Source organism: Colletotrichum abscissum, assembly GCF_030869225.1.
Source record: "Colletotrichum abscissum strain IMI 504890 chromosome Unknown Scaffold_21.1, whole genome shotgun sequence".
NCBI lineage: Eukaryota > Fungi > Ascomycota > Sordariomycetes > Glomerellales > Glomerellaceae > Colletotrichum > Colletotrichum abscissum.
Window position 1 is genome coordinate 139162 of NW_026850110.1, and position 14131 is coordinate 153292.

Below are 14131 nucleotides of genomic sequence, written 5' to 3' on the forward strand. Positions count from 1 at the left end.
ATCTACACCCAACCTGGCCCACGCTCACCCATCTTTCCGCCCCTGGCGAACTTTTGAGTCTCTTTGCCAGGTTCCAACCAACTAAATAACCCAGAGAGGAACAAAGTCCAAACAACGTTGCGGGGCTTCTGAGCGCCTTGGGCCCAGTGCGATCCCATCAGATAACTCTCTCGGGTGGGCCAACCACACGAGCTGTGGGCCGCTACAGTCAGGCACACCGCACGCCATGGACCAGGGCACATCGTCGCGATCAAAATGCCAGGGTTGTTGGCCCCCGGTTTCGTCGGCTCAGCGCGACCTTGGCGGATGAGCCCGCCGGCTGGCCGTTACCTTACGTTTTTGGTGTTTTGGTTCTCCTCGGCATGGAAAGCGGTTGGCTGGGGCTCGGCGCCCAGGTGTTGGGTTAGATCCGTAGTAGAAGATCACAAAGAGCGAGAAACAAGAATTGGCGCAGGCATATATTGAGGGCCGCATATCCCGCTACTTGAGTTTTTTTCTTTTCTCTCTCCCAAGTCACTCCCCCATCACAAGTTTCTTCGCAAACCTTGTGATCCTTCGAGCCTCGAGCCTTGCTCTCTGAGACCAGACCTCCCCCTTCTCAGACAACTCGTCAAGTTGAGCTTCATTTCCAGAAGGTTCTCATCACCTTCAAGATGGTCTCTGCCAAGTCAGTCGCTTTGTTCGGCAGCATGCTGCTGGGCAACGTCATGGGCGCCGACAACATGGGCCCGGCCGCTTTCCTCTGGTAAGCATATCTTCTCCACTGCATCTTGCAGGCTTCAACAAAGATCGGCAGCTAACCAGAATACCATCAGGCCCCCAGACCGTGAGTGGTCTGCCGACGCCGACAACACGGCCCCTTGCGGATCCACCAACGGCCCCGGTGTCCGCACCGAGTTCCCTCTCGGTAAGTCGACATATCCTGCGGAGACTCGGGCAACTCTAACATCGAACCAACGTAGTGAACGGCAAGCTTGCCCTTGTGACCCAGGACATTACCCGCTCCGTCCACCTCAGTGTCTCCTACGAGAACGGTACGTGCAAATACAACGCCCTTCTTTCTTCCACCCTTCGCCCTGGAAACATATACCTAACATCCACCACACAAACAGACCCCAAGTCCGTCTCCGACTTCGAGACCTTCCTCGGCCCCAGCGAGGTCGGCAGCCTCGACCTCGGCCACACCTGCGTGACGGTCCCCAGCGCGCCCTCAGGAACCGCCGCCGGTTCCAACGCGACCTACCGCATGCTCTACGTCTCCAACTTTGACCAGGACGAGTCCAAGCGCGAAACCTACTACGCCTGCGCCGACGTCACCTTCGTCGAGGTTTTTGCCGCCTCCATCCCCTGCTTCAACGCCACCGTCAGCGACCCCGACGTCGACGTCGACACCACCGTCAACGTCACCACCACCGACTCGGGCGGCAACACCCCGCACACCGCTGCCGACTTCACCGCCACCGGCGAATCCAAGAGCTCCGGTCTCTCCAAGGGCGCCATCGCTGGTGCCGCTGTCGGTTCCATTGCCGGTGTCTCTCTGCTCGCCCTTGCTGGATTCTTCTTCTGGCGCAAGAAGGCTGCCAAGAAGGAGGCTGTTACTGAGCCCATGCAGCAGCGCTGGGATGCCGAGAAGGCTGTCAGTGACACTTCTTCCGTCAACAGCCGTCCCCAGCACTAAGCTTGCCCCAACCCGACTTCAGCGCATGGCGTTGCCTTTGATGGCAGGGTCAACTATGCGCCTCACATAATCATGGAACGAGAGATGATATGATTGACGTATATCATGAAGTAGCAAGAATAAAGGTAGAGATCCCGCTTAATATCTCGCTCTTAATCAACATGTGTCCCTGAATTCGATGCCGATGGTCGTGTTGAAGAAAACAAAAGTGATGTCTTCCTGTTTTGCTGATGCATGTTCTTGATGCAATTAGGCGAGGTTTCTCACTGGACGAGTGCCCCGCACTACCACCCGCTCTGATGCATCCACCTCCAGGCAGCATCCCCAAGGCAACCGCTCCACCGTTGAACTTCAACGGCCTCAGGTAAGCCGCAATTGAAGGGTATAAGTCCTCAAGGCCCTTAATGTGACGGGGTCCGTTGCGATGCCACCCAGCTATTCCATGCACAATCAACTGGTTATATTCAATTCCGCCTGATAACGTCTACCACGCAAACTTTCCCACTGAATCATCACCAATTCTCCGTCGCCAACGGCTCCCAATTTCCTTGCCAGTTCACGCAGTGAATTGCCCATCATGAGCCAGCGCAAGCGACAAAAGTCGCCAGACGCGGCAGCGATTGATGAGGAAGAGAGGCAGTATGCTATCGGGGGAACCACACTCGAAGAATTGGACGAGAAGTGAGTCTTCTTTCTACCCTTCCTTGGCCTGGGAGCTGACACGGCCCTGCAGGTACCCAAATCGCCCGCGCAATCATTCAAAAACGATGCGCTTTTCGGAACTCTTCCAAAGCCTCTTCAATCCTTTGAACGAGAACAAGAAGCAACCAGTCGGTCGCGGCCCACCTCGCAGCAAAAAGGGACCCCACGGACCACACAAGCTATCGCCGCAGGAACAGAGACGGCACCTCATTGAGCGCTTTATTTCCAGATGGCGAAACGAGGTGGGAAACGACATCTACCCGGCTTTGCGACTCATCCTGCCCGACAAGGATCGGGATCGCGGCGTCTACGGCTTGAAGGAGAATGCTATTGGCAAACTCCTCGTCAAGCTTATGAAGATCGACAAGAACTCGGAAGACGGCCACAACCTCCTTCACTGGAAGTTGCCGGGTCAGACTAACTTCTCTAGACTAGCTGGCGACTTTGCGGGCCGGTGCTTCGAGGTCCTCTCTAAGCGGCCGATGCGGACAGAGGTCGGCGACATGACCATTGCCGAGGTCAATGAGTTGCTGGATAAACTCGCTGCGTCGACGGGAGAGCTGGAGAACCTGGAGGTCTTTGAAATCTTCTACGAGCGCATGAATGCAGAAGAACTTATGTGGTTGATCCGCATCGTGCTCAAGCAGATGAAGGTCGGCGCGACCGAGCGGACCTTTCTCGATCTGTGGCATCCGGATGGCGAAGCCCTGTTTAGCGTGTCGTCGAGTCTGCGACGCGTTTGCTGGGAGCTTTTTGACCCGAGGATACGTCTGGAGCAGGAGGATACGGGTGTCACCCTTATGGAATGTTTCCAGCCCCAGCTGGCACAGTTCCAGATGCCATCTTCCTTCCAGAAGATGGTCGATTACCTCCGGACTACAGAGGAGGATCCCGAGTTCTGGATCGAGGAAAAGCTAGACGGTGAGCGCATGCAGATGCACATGGCCGAAGACCCGAGCGTTCCGGGAGGGCTGCGATTCTGCTTCTGGTCTCGCAAGGCGAAAGATTACACCTACCTCTACGGTAACGGATTGAAAGACGAGAAGGGAGCTCTGACTCGCCATCTGGCGAATGCTTTTTCCGAAGGAGTCCGCAACGCCATTCTAGATGGAGAGATGATTACTTGGGACCCGGAAGTCGACAAGATCATGCCGTTCGGCACCCTCAAAACAGCCGCTCTAGCCGAGCAGAATAACCCCTACAACAACACAGGGCCGCGACCGCTTTACCGCATCTTTGACATCCTCCTACTGAACGATCAGCCTCTGACCCAGTACACGCTGCGGGATCGTCACCGTGCCCTAGAAAAGGCTGTGAAGGGTGTTCATAGGAGACTGGAGATCCACGAGTACGAGTCTGCGACGACACCCGAGGCCATCGAGCCGCTCCTCCGCAAGGTCGTCGCCGAGGCATCAGAGGGCTTGGTCCTCAAGAATCCGAGGTCAATGTACAGACTCAACAGCCGCAATGACGACTGGTTGAAAGTCAAGCCGGAGTACATGTCTGAGTTCGGAGAGTCGTTGGATTGTGTCGTTATTGGCGGCTACTACGGCTCCGGACACAGGGGTGGCGCCATCTCCAGCTTCTTGTGCGGTCTGCGTGTTAGCGAAAACCATATCCACGCTGGTGCAAACCCCGAGAAATGCTTCAGTTTCTTCAAAGTCGGCGGCGGCTTCACAGCTGCCGACTATGCGGAGATCAGGCATCGGACGGACGGGAAATGGACCACATGGGACCCGAAAAAGCCCCCCGTGGAATACATCGAGCTCGCCGGCGGCGACCGTCAGTTCGAAAGGCCGGATGTATGGATCCGACCCAGCGACTCTGTCGTCGTGGAGGCCAAGGCTGCGAGCATCGGCAACTCGGACCAGTTCTCCCTCGGCTTCACCTTGCGATTCCCCCGCTTCCGCAAGCTGAGGACTGACAAGAACTGGGACGAGGGCCTTAGCGTGCAAGAGTTCCTGGACCTACGGCGACGCGTGGAGGCAGAGGCCAAAGAAAAGACCATGAGCGTCGAGAACCGCAAACGCAAGTCAGTAAAGCGCGTCAAGCGCGAGGTCGTCATCGCCGGGACAGAGAACATGCCTGCGCAGTTCCAGGCAGATAAGTCCAAGATATTCGAGGGCCTCGAGTTCTGCGTCCTGTCGGAGTCGCTCAAGCCGTTCAAGAAGACCAAGGCACAGCTTGAGACCCTTATCAAGGAAAACGGCGGCCAGGTCTCGCAGCGGGCTGTCCCGCAGTCTGGTATGATTCTATTGGCGGACAAGAACGTCGTCAAGGTAGCGAGTCTGGTCAAGGAGGGGCAAAAGGGCAGCGGCGTCGACATCATCAGGCCAAAGTGGATTCAAGACTGTCTCGAACAGGCTGATGAATCTCTGCTGCTTCCCTACGAAGAGCGACACTTATTGCATGCGACGGAAGCTCTCAGAACTATTGCACTGCAGAACACGGATATGTATGGGGACAGCTACGCCCGCGACATCAGTCTTGTTGAGCTGCGCGAAGTTCTCAATATGATGCCGAAGAAAGAACCCGATACGGAGCCTTTTAACAAGACGCAATTTCTCAATCAGCTTGAGGAGCGTGGACGCGGGGTAGGCCCAATGAAGGGATCAATGTTTCATCGTTGCGCCGTTCACCTGGTCAACGTTCAAGAAGAATGTGATGAGGACGAGATCAAGATGTTGAAGCTTAGGAACTATCTGACCTTTGGCGGCGCACGCTTGATCAGCGATGCCGAAGACACGGAGACTACGCACGTGGTTGTGGTAGGAGACGGCAGCCGGCGGAAAGACGCGGCCGCTGCTATGCGGGAGGAAGTCAGTCATAGGCGTAAGGTTCCACACATCGTGACTGCGGAATGGGTTGAAGATTGCTGGCGAGAAAAGACGTTGCTGGACGAGGAGAAGTATACGCGAGTATGAGAGAAATGACGGTATTGGGTCCGACGATGGATGAATTGCTTGTTATACCCAGGATAGATGACACTTTAGTATCAATCCCAGCATACAGAAACCTGTCTATGAGGTGCCATTCATGACCAATCTATGAGGTGATTTGATATCCAAGGCTAGATGAGCAAGCCCAATCACACCCTCGCCGTCATCCTACCCGTCTCAGGTAGCAGCAATCCGGCCCCCTTTTTCATTTATTTTCCAATAGTAAGGAACAACCGATCACCAACATCACCTACACCGGGCTTTAGCATGCCCTTGTCCGTCAACTCGGCGTCCACGCCAGCAATGTAAATGTCCGTCGCGTCGGCCCACTCGCTCGCGGCGCGCTTGACGCCCTCGGCGGCGCCAATGACGGAGAGGACGACGATGCGCTTGACGCCCCACTCACGGAGGGTCTGGATGGCGGCGGCGCAGGTGCCGCCGGTGGCGATGACGGGGTCAAGGACGATGGCGAGCTCGGAGGCGCCGGCGTTGGAGCCGTCGGGGGAAACGTGGTTGGGGAGGTTGTTGTAGTATTCTACGGGCTCGAGGGTCGAGGGTTCGCGGTAGAGGCCTAGGTGATGGACTGCTACGGGCGTGGGGAGGATGGTTTGGACGGCTGTTGTTGATATGTTAGTTCTGAGCTTCAGGTTGAACAATAGATGTCTGGTATTGGAGGGGTAGTTACCTTCTACCATGCCGAGGCCTGATCGCAGAATGGGGACGAGGCAGAGGCTGGAGGGGGAGATTGTGGTTGATGTGAAGTCGAATCCTAGCGGGGTAGAATCCTGGGCGAGGAGTGTCAGTCCTGGTGCTTAATTGTAACACGAAATAGCTTTGGAAGAAGGGATAATTACCTTTGATCCATCTGTCGCTTTTGTGGAGGCGCCGAGGGCCTCGTATGCTACCATCAACGCAATATCATGCACCAGCGTCTTCACCTCTTTCGCCGGCGTCGACTGGGACCGCAATTGGGACAGCTTCGCCCGGAGACAGGGGTGCTGGGAGACGTGCACGTTGGCAGGGAGCTCGGGTGTTGAGGAAGACATGGTGTAAATGGGGGTATGTAAAAACGTAAGTATGGAATTAGACACAAATACGCTGAAGCATTGAACGGTGACCAGATGAAATAAAGTAAAGGAGGAATTGTCAAATTTAAGGAAAATGAGGTTTGGGAGTTTACCGTCGATATCGACGAGAGAGGTTGGTGGGGAGGCCGGAGCGAGCCACTGAGACCAGCAGGCAGTAGGAGGAGGAGGGGTCCCTTCCTTGTCCTCCTGATCAGCGCCGGTACCTTGAGTGGGTCCTGCATGCGGAGGGAAGCTCTGGATAAGATAAGCCCTTGAAGGTCCGACGCCCAACGCCCGCCCTTTTTTGGAGCAACTGGTGGCTGCCACCAGGTCAACTCCGGCGTCCGGCAAGGCGTTCGGAGGTCGCCGTCATGCATGTTTTAGTTGGAGCCTTTCCATAAGATAGCTGGCAATGCATGGGTGACGAGATATAGGGGATAGCAACTGGCAAGTTATTAGTAACATCTTCTTCCCGACTTGTTGTCCTTAACCTGTCGTCCTGCCTGAAGCTGTTTAGCTCAGGATGTTGGGCCCCTCCATCCCTCCTCGCACTGACTTACCTTATCGAGTTGGAATGTCACCGCCTCGGTGTACTCCGCCTTTCCTCGGTGAGGATGACCCCACCAAGGAGCTCGGGCCATCGGTGAGCGGTGTGTGGTGAGCAAAACCGGGAGTACCGAGATATCCGCCTCTGCCGCCAAGACAAGGTTGTCTGGGGATGACGTTCCCGCTACAGCAGGCGTTTTTGTGGCATCTTTTGTTGACGCGACTACTGATCAACCTTCTTTTCCCGTTGACGATATTGCCGATTACCCGGGATTTCCACGATCCCGCAATCTTTTGATTATCGAGACCCGCGCGATTTAAACACCGAACAAGACCACGCGAATTCCGGTCATGAATCGAAACGCGCCGACGACGAAATCTAGAGACGGAACTCGTGATGCAAGGCGGAAACGAAATAAGGCACGCCAGCGGTGTTGCCGCGGATGAGAAAGATCTCACCCAGATGGGTACTACCAGTGGGCAGGCCCATACAAAGAGCAAGAATACACAAAGCGGGCAATCGGTCGGGTACGATGCGCCTGAAGACTATGGCAACCTCGACGAGATGGTCGCCGACCCTGTCGCGCATAAACCCAGGCGGCATCGTCCGGGAAGAGGCGAGAGCCTGGAGGAGATGCGATCGCCTCCGCGGCCCTCCGATCTCGAAATGCAAGACACAACAACGCCTGACGAGCAAGACGAGCCCGAAACCACAACCTCGAAACCCACAGCACACGTCTCTAGGTTGGCCACGGAGTTGTATACACTCTCATACCTCGTCTTCTTTGCCATTTTCGGCACAATTGCCCGTCTGGGCTTGCAGGCTCTGACACTCTACCCCGGCGCCCCAGTCTCCTTTGGTGTGCTGTGGGCCAACGTCGGCGGCAGCCTGGTCATGGGCTTCCTGATCGAAGACCGCAAGCTCTTCAAGCAGGAATGGGGTACGCCCAACTACCACAGAGAGATCATCAAAGCCCGGCGCCGCGGAGAGCAGGCAGACGACGGCGCCGCCTCCAGCGATCTCGCGGCCGCGAAGAAGGCGCATCTCGCAACCAAGAAGACGATACCGCTCTACATTGGCCTCTCCACAGGCTTCTGCGGCTCCTTTACCTCCTTCTCCTCCTTTATCCGCGACGTCTTTCTCGCCATGGTCAACGATCTTCCTCGCGCAGGTGGCGCGACCCCCGAACCGCGGGCCGGAGGGCAGTCCTTCATGGCGATGATGGCCATCATCATCGCCACTGTCGCCCTAAGCCTCTCGGCCCTCATCTTCGGTGCACATCTCGCCATCGCGCTTGAAGGGATCACCCCGTCAATCCCTTACCTCCTCGGCCGGAAAGTAATGGACCGCTGCGCTGTTCTCTTCGGCTGGGGCGCTTGGCTCGGCGCGGTCCTCCTCGCCGTCTGGCCGCCGCACGACGCCTGGCGAGGGCGTGTTGTCTTCTCCATCGTCTTTGCGCCACTCGGCTGTCTCGCGCGCTTTTACGCCAGTCTGCTGCTCAACGCACGGGTGCCGGCGTTTCCGATGGGTACCTTTGCGGTTAATATTGCAGGCGTTGCCGTGCTGGGTATGTGTTGGGACCTGGCGCACGCGGGGCTGGGCGGTGTGGTTGGGTGCCAGGTGTTGCAGGGCGTTGAGGACGGGTTCTGCGGGTGCTTGACGACTGTCTCGACGTGGGTTGCTGAGCTGACTGCGCTGCGGCGACGACATGCTTACGTATACGGCCTGGGTAGTGTTGTGGTGGGGTTTGCGGTGATGGTCATTATCATGGGTGCTGAGAAGTGGACGGATGGATTCGCGCCGTTGATGTGTACCCATTGAGCTGTTATGCGGGCTCTAGGCTGTTCATAAGTAGTCGTTCTAACTCATTAAATCGCAAGATATAGAAAACACATTGGGCATCCATCTAGTGTCTTGATGTCGGACCTCACCCAGCAGTCTGTAGCCGAACAATGAACCTTTTCTACGGCACTTAAATCACGAATAACGTGGCCACGCCCTTCTGGTCTATACAGCACGGCATTCTTGCCTGCACCAGCTCAAACACCTGCCCGAGTTCTTGGCCGGCAATTTGTTCGCGTGATATTCGCTGCCCATATCCTATCTAGGCAAGGTCAGGTTGTAGTCCTCAATTCACGAAGGCAACTACCCTATCTCGACGGAATACACATGGATAGCGCCCACCGCCTCCTGCAAAAAGCTATGAGGCAGAGAACTCGGAGGGAAGGTATGAGCACCGTCTAAATGTGTCTATGACCTAGTGGTCGATGGTTTCGCATAGTGGTTCCCGCAAGGGTAACGAGTTCGAGTACGAGTGTGCTCACAAGAATTGGTGATCCTACGTAATTCCACAGGCAGCTCCTACTTTTGTACATCTTGCGTGAATATTATGCGTTCCAGTCGTTCCTAGGCGTCATGCTACGGCGGATTTCTGTTGAATCGAGCTCGCCAGTCTGAAAGTCAATTGACGCAGTGTACCACGACACCAAAGCTTGATGGGGAACCATTCGTTGGTATTTCTTGGAGAATATGTCCTCCTGGTTGCTGGATAACCCCCTTGGCGTCTCTATTGCCATGAAGCCCGCAACTACGCAGACCGGAGGTTGAAGCTGCGGATTACACCGAACGGCCCCACATCTGCCGCTCCATCCGGTGGCTGTGGATACCGGCACGCGCCGCAGGATTCTGCAAGCATGCCCGGCCTATTAAAACACACTCCTCAGTATAGGCGCGACGTGTATGCCGGAGTCGGAAGAATTGGACGCGATCCTTTGAAAAGTTGAGATTGATCAAGTATGTCCTCCGTCCTAGCGATTCTCTCCGATGAAATATGATGGATGACAAAGCAGGGAGGCAACCGATATCTTGGCGTCACGAGAAAGTTTGACTGGCATCGGCATTGATATCGTCTAACGTGCACCACCAAAAACTTAGGAACAGCTTCCTGGATCAATCGAAGAGTGAGAAGCAGGAAAGACCATGTGTTTAAATGGTTGGCTCTCATCTGCCAAACTTTGCCTGCGCTATTTACCCTCCAGGCCGCCAAGCCCATTGGGAAACATAAGAAGGCGCAGTCTTCGCCCTCGTCTGCCAAGAGCACAACCACTGCCAAGATATTGGAGAATCACCATAACAGCAAGCAGAGTCGTTGACAGCTACACCATCTGGCTGTAGCGATCGTCAATCGGCCGCGTTGCTACGTTGAGCACAGCCTCCCATCCAAGTTTGACGATGCTCTTTGCCACGCCCAATCACCTTGGATCTTATCCACGTTGAGATCCAGACTGGTTTTGAGCCCAAGCCGTATCCACGGCCGAAAACCGTGAACCATTCTTTATCGAGAACAGCTTCAAATGAGCTATCGGAGCTTTGCCTTGGCTCGGAGAGTCGATAACAACCAAGAAGCGAGGGGCATAGCCAACCTCTTGGCCCTATGAAAGTCGCTGCCTCCATTCTCCTGATCTCAAAACTCCATATAACAAAATATTTGATTGATCAGCGTGCGTGAAATAATCCGCTCTGGTCGTTTGAGGCCTTCAGATATAATAAACAATTGGTTAGTTGCCCCCCAATATGCAGGTACGAGGTACTTATTCACAGCAAAAAAGAGTCGTATGTTCAAGATATGTTCCGCATAGACGTGTGTACGACCTTGAGAGTACACGACTAGAGGTATAAGTAATGTGGAGGTGTGCGGCCGCTACCGTTACCCCATATTCGTTTAAATCTAGACGCCAAGGTTCTCCAATAGCACCCTCACTCCATGAACCGAAGAAACCTAGTCCTCGGCCCTTCCTCAGAACAGCCGATCTCGAGGTCTATGGCCAAGATTCACCACCCATGATGGGTAGCAAGGTAGGTAGCCCATCAATTAGGCCCACGTGGACGAGATTTGCGCTTGCTATTCGACATCTTCGTTTACCTGCGCGAGTGCTTCATCTCGTCAAATGTCCCCTATATAATGACCGGGTGGAATGTTTATCGAGAAAATTTAGACAATTGATCCGATATACCGGGCTTCGTTTATACAAGTGTAAGGTGTCTCTGCTTCAACTGTCGGCCTAGCAAGGCAAATCGAAACGTATATACGCTCTCAGCCCGCCATGGCCATCTTCAAAGGCTTCGTCGAGAGGCTCAAGTCTTTCAGTCCGCAGGAAAGAAGAGCCATATTCTTCTACATCTGCGGTATCATGCTGTACAAGTTCGGCCTTGAAGCGTTCAACGGGTCAATCACCGCGCTCGCCACGAACCGTTACGACTACGAAAGCGACACTAGGGGCACGCCATCCCGCACTTTTGAACGACTCGGTCTCCTCCAGGGACTGAACCAAGCCACGCAGTGTGTCGGCTCCATCTTAATTGCACCTCTCATCAAACACTACCGGACGAAGAATGTTCTCTCAGCAGCCATCGTCCTCTTTGGTCTGATGACGGCAATCCTGCTCATCCTCGATGCTGCGACGGGGGGTACTTTTGTTCCAGAAGCGTACCGAAAGAAGCACCCCAAAGATGAATGGTCTTACTACGGAGATTACAACAACGACGCCATTATACCCATCTACACGGTCACGGGCATCGCGTATGGCATGGTTGAGCTCATCCGCCGCGTTATCCCGCGAGATATCGTCGGAGGGAACGTTCAGAAACTTCGTCAAATGGACAGTTTGGTACACATTTTTTACGAGGTCGCCGGTACATCAGGGGCCTTCGTCACAGCGCTGGTCCTCATTCCCAATCTCGGCAATAATCGCTCCTTCGTCATCACCCCAATCTGCTTCTCTCTCGCGGCAGTTCTGTGGTTCTTTGTCGTGGACGGCAGCCACGACCGCAACGCCCTCGCGCGAGCTGAAGCCCGCAAAAGCAATTACTTTATCAATATTGGCAAGGGCTTCCTCCTCTTCTTCGAGTCCATATGGGTCGGCGCCAAGATCCTGTTCACCTCGACGAGATTCGTCTGGCTGGTCCCGGCATACGGTGTAGCCCTTTATGGGCACCGATATCTCGAAAATGGCATCGCACCCCAAGTGGCACGACGGTACTTGGGCAACTCGGCATGGTCACAAATCATGGTCGGCGGCTCTAATTTTGGTGAACTCCTGGGTGCGCTGTTCGTTTTCCTGTTCACGAATGTGATCAAGACGCCCATTCCGTGGCTTCGCTTAGATGCCCTGATGTTGCTCATTATTTGGTACATCCCCTATTGGTATCCGCCCTCGGGGCAGGTCGGCCAGGCCTGGATCGTCGCCGCCACATTTTTGCCAGTTTCGTTCGGTTGGGCCGCGGGAGACGTGTCTCTGGCCGCTTTTATCCAGGCTTCTCTCGCCAGGCTAGAAGACAAGGAGAACAGGGTTTCGCCTCTCGGGGCGGTTATGGCGTTCTTGTATTCCTTCTACATTGTCACATATGCGATTGCCGGCACCTTTCTCGGAAGATACATCGATGGCGTGTACAACCGAACAGGATCAGTGCGAGAGGCGCTGGTGAATACCGCAGGAGTGCACTTCACTGTCATCATGGCCACAGTGTTTGCATCGACGTTTATTCCCAAGGGTTCTCGGTGTTTCAACCCCGAGATACTGGATGACACGAAGTTGGACGAGGACATCGAAGAGTGCCTACCGTCGCCATCTGACAAGGATATCAAGAGCGATGTTGAGCTGAAAAAGGAGGCGCCCGTAGTCGTCTTTTGATGATCGAAGACATGGGATCTGTAGTGTTCTGAGAGTGTTTAATTTCCGCGGCTTTATTTTGGACTGAGGAGTGTTGTTATTTGATGTCACAGAGACCGGATCAGCTTCTTTGAATGGATTCCCAGAGTGCAACGTTGCTAAGTTCCACAAATATTCAACTCATCCCAAAAGAAATGTCACCTGCCTTGGATGCAACGTATTTGTAGCCTTGCCCTCATACAAAAGTTCATATTAAGTTTAGGCACCCGTCCATCCAAGATTACAGACCTTGACGGCAAGGAGAACTCTCAATTCATATTACCCTTGAGAACCCAGTCCCTTCCGCCTTTGCTTCAGAGGTCAGGCATAAGGCAAGTAGGCTGTTCTACCCAATTACATAAATTGCAATGACGTGGACTGCGGCAAATGTACCCGGCGCTTAGGGAGTTGTCTCATCCTCCAGTGTCTGCTAAGAAACGGAACTCAGCTCCACTCACCTGTTTACATCTTTACCATTTCGCTTGTATGCTCTTACAGTTCGGCCATTTTTGCCTGAGATTGAGAGTTTGATCTCAAAGACGTTTGTAATACTCCAATTCTCCTCAATGACGCAGCTAAGTCGGCCACTCCGTGGCATTATCATCGTCTTGTATCAAAGCGTCTCTCGGCAGGAGGCCTCTACGAAAAGAGGAAAATTAGCGATTTTGCGATGGACCGGCAAGTGAGTGTGGTTCTCTCCTTGGCCATCAAATCAGGGCAAAACCAATTGCCTCCCCAGTACCCACGAAGTATTACGCGATCGGCAATCCCCAACGTCAAAGGTCGAAGGCGCATTAATATGGAACCCCTGAGCTCTTGATGGGCTATCAAGAGCTCGGCAATTGCCACCGAATCTCGGCGCAGGCTAAAACTAAGACAGATGTTTCCCTGCTTGCGAAGTTCGGGACTGAGCCTCGTGGTTGCGGCTGATTCGGTTCCGTGCCCGAACTGTGCGAGAATGAGGCAGGGGGTCCAATCGTTCGGGGGTTAGGCCACGCAGCCTCTGATTCTTGACCTGTCACTCTGGCAGGTCTCGCGTGGCAAAAAAGACCCTGTGGAGAGGTTTGAAGTCGACTAAGCATACCGAAAAGGGTGATGAACGCTTTGGGCGCCGACCTGCCGTGCCTGTCAATTAACCCACTTGAAGAACAATGTTTCGCTTCAGCTTTCGTAACTGGGTTCTTGCGAATAACGGGCAGGATATCACGAGAGGAAAAAGAAAAGATGGCATACGTCAAAGCGCGCGCAGGCACACGAAAGGGACCAATGTGGCTGTGTCTTCACCGCGTATTTCGATTGTTTTTCCCGCGTTCGGATGAGAGGTGAGCAGGATGGAGCGGCAGCGGCAATGGCGATATTTCAAGAATTTGACTGGGGTCCATACTGGATATCATTTGTTGACTGTTCCTCCGGGTCGAGTCCCATCCCGTGGGGTGCCTGAATGATCTACGTTCATGGTCCCGTTTCGCAGGCATCTCCCTGCTTCAAAT

The 14131-nt window shown here is 54.3% G+C and overlaps 5 protein-coding genes across 5 annotated transcripts; 4 read left to right on the forward strand and 1 right to left on the reverse strand.

Moving 5' to 3' along the window:
- Positions 1-653: 653 nt before the first annotated feature.
- CABS01_08957 (WSC2) lies at positions 654-1678 on the forward strand (the record flags this gene model as incomplete). The annotated part of the gene is made up of 4 exons (XM_060542315.1): positions 654-745; positions 816-907; positions 963-1034; positions 1113-1678. The coding sequence occupies 4 exons, from the start codon at positions 654-656 to the stop codon at positions 1676-1678; spliced, it is 822 nt and encodes a 273-aa protein (XP_060400596.1).
- A 577-nt stretch (positions 1679-2255) lies between these two features.
- On the forward strand, positions 2256-5304 carry CABS01_08958 (DNA ligase I; the record flags this gene model as incomplete). The annotated part of the gene is made up of 2 exons (XM_060542316.1): positions 2256-2359; positions 2412-5304. 2 exons carry the CDS (start codon positions 2256-2258, stop codon positions 5302-5304), a joined length of 2997 nt encoding a protein of 998 aa, XP_060400597.1.
- A 224-nt stretch (positions 5305-5528) lies between these two features.
- CABS01_08959 (uracil phosphoribosyltransferase) lies at positions 5529-6365 on the reverse strand (the record flags this gene model as incomplete). The annotated part of the gene is made up of 3 exons (XM_060542317.1): positions 5529-5935; positions 6005-6104; positions 6174-6365. 3 exons carry the CDS (start codon positions 6363-6365, stop codon positions 5529-5531), a joined length of 699 nt encoding a protein of 232 aa, XP_060400598.1.
- Positions 6366-7329: 964 nt separating this feature from the next.
- CABS01_08960 (CrcB-like protein) lies at positions 7330-8754 on the forward strand (the record flags this gene model as incomplete). Its single annotated transcript, XM_060542318.1, has 1 exon — positions 7330-8754. The coding sequence occupies one exon, from the start codon at positions 7330-7332 to the stop codon at positions 8752-8754; it is 1425 nt and encodes a 474-aa protein (XP_060400599.1).
- Positions 8755-11036: 2282 nt separating this feature from the next.
- On the forward strand, positions 11037-12623 carry CABS01_08961 (uncharacterized protein; the record flags this gene model as incomplete). The annotated part of the gene is made up of 1 exon (XM_060542319.1): positions 11037-12623. One exon carries the CDS (start codon positions 11037-11039, stop codon positions 12621-12623), a length of 1587 nt encoding a protein of 528 aa, XP_060400600.1.
- Positions 12624-14131: the final 1508 nt, after the last annotated feature.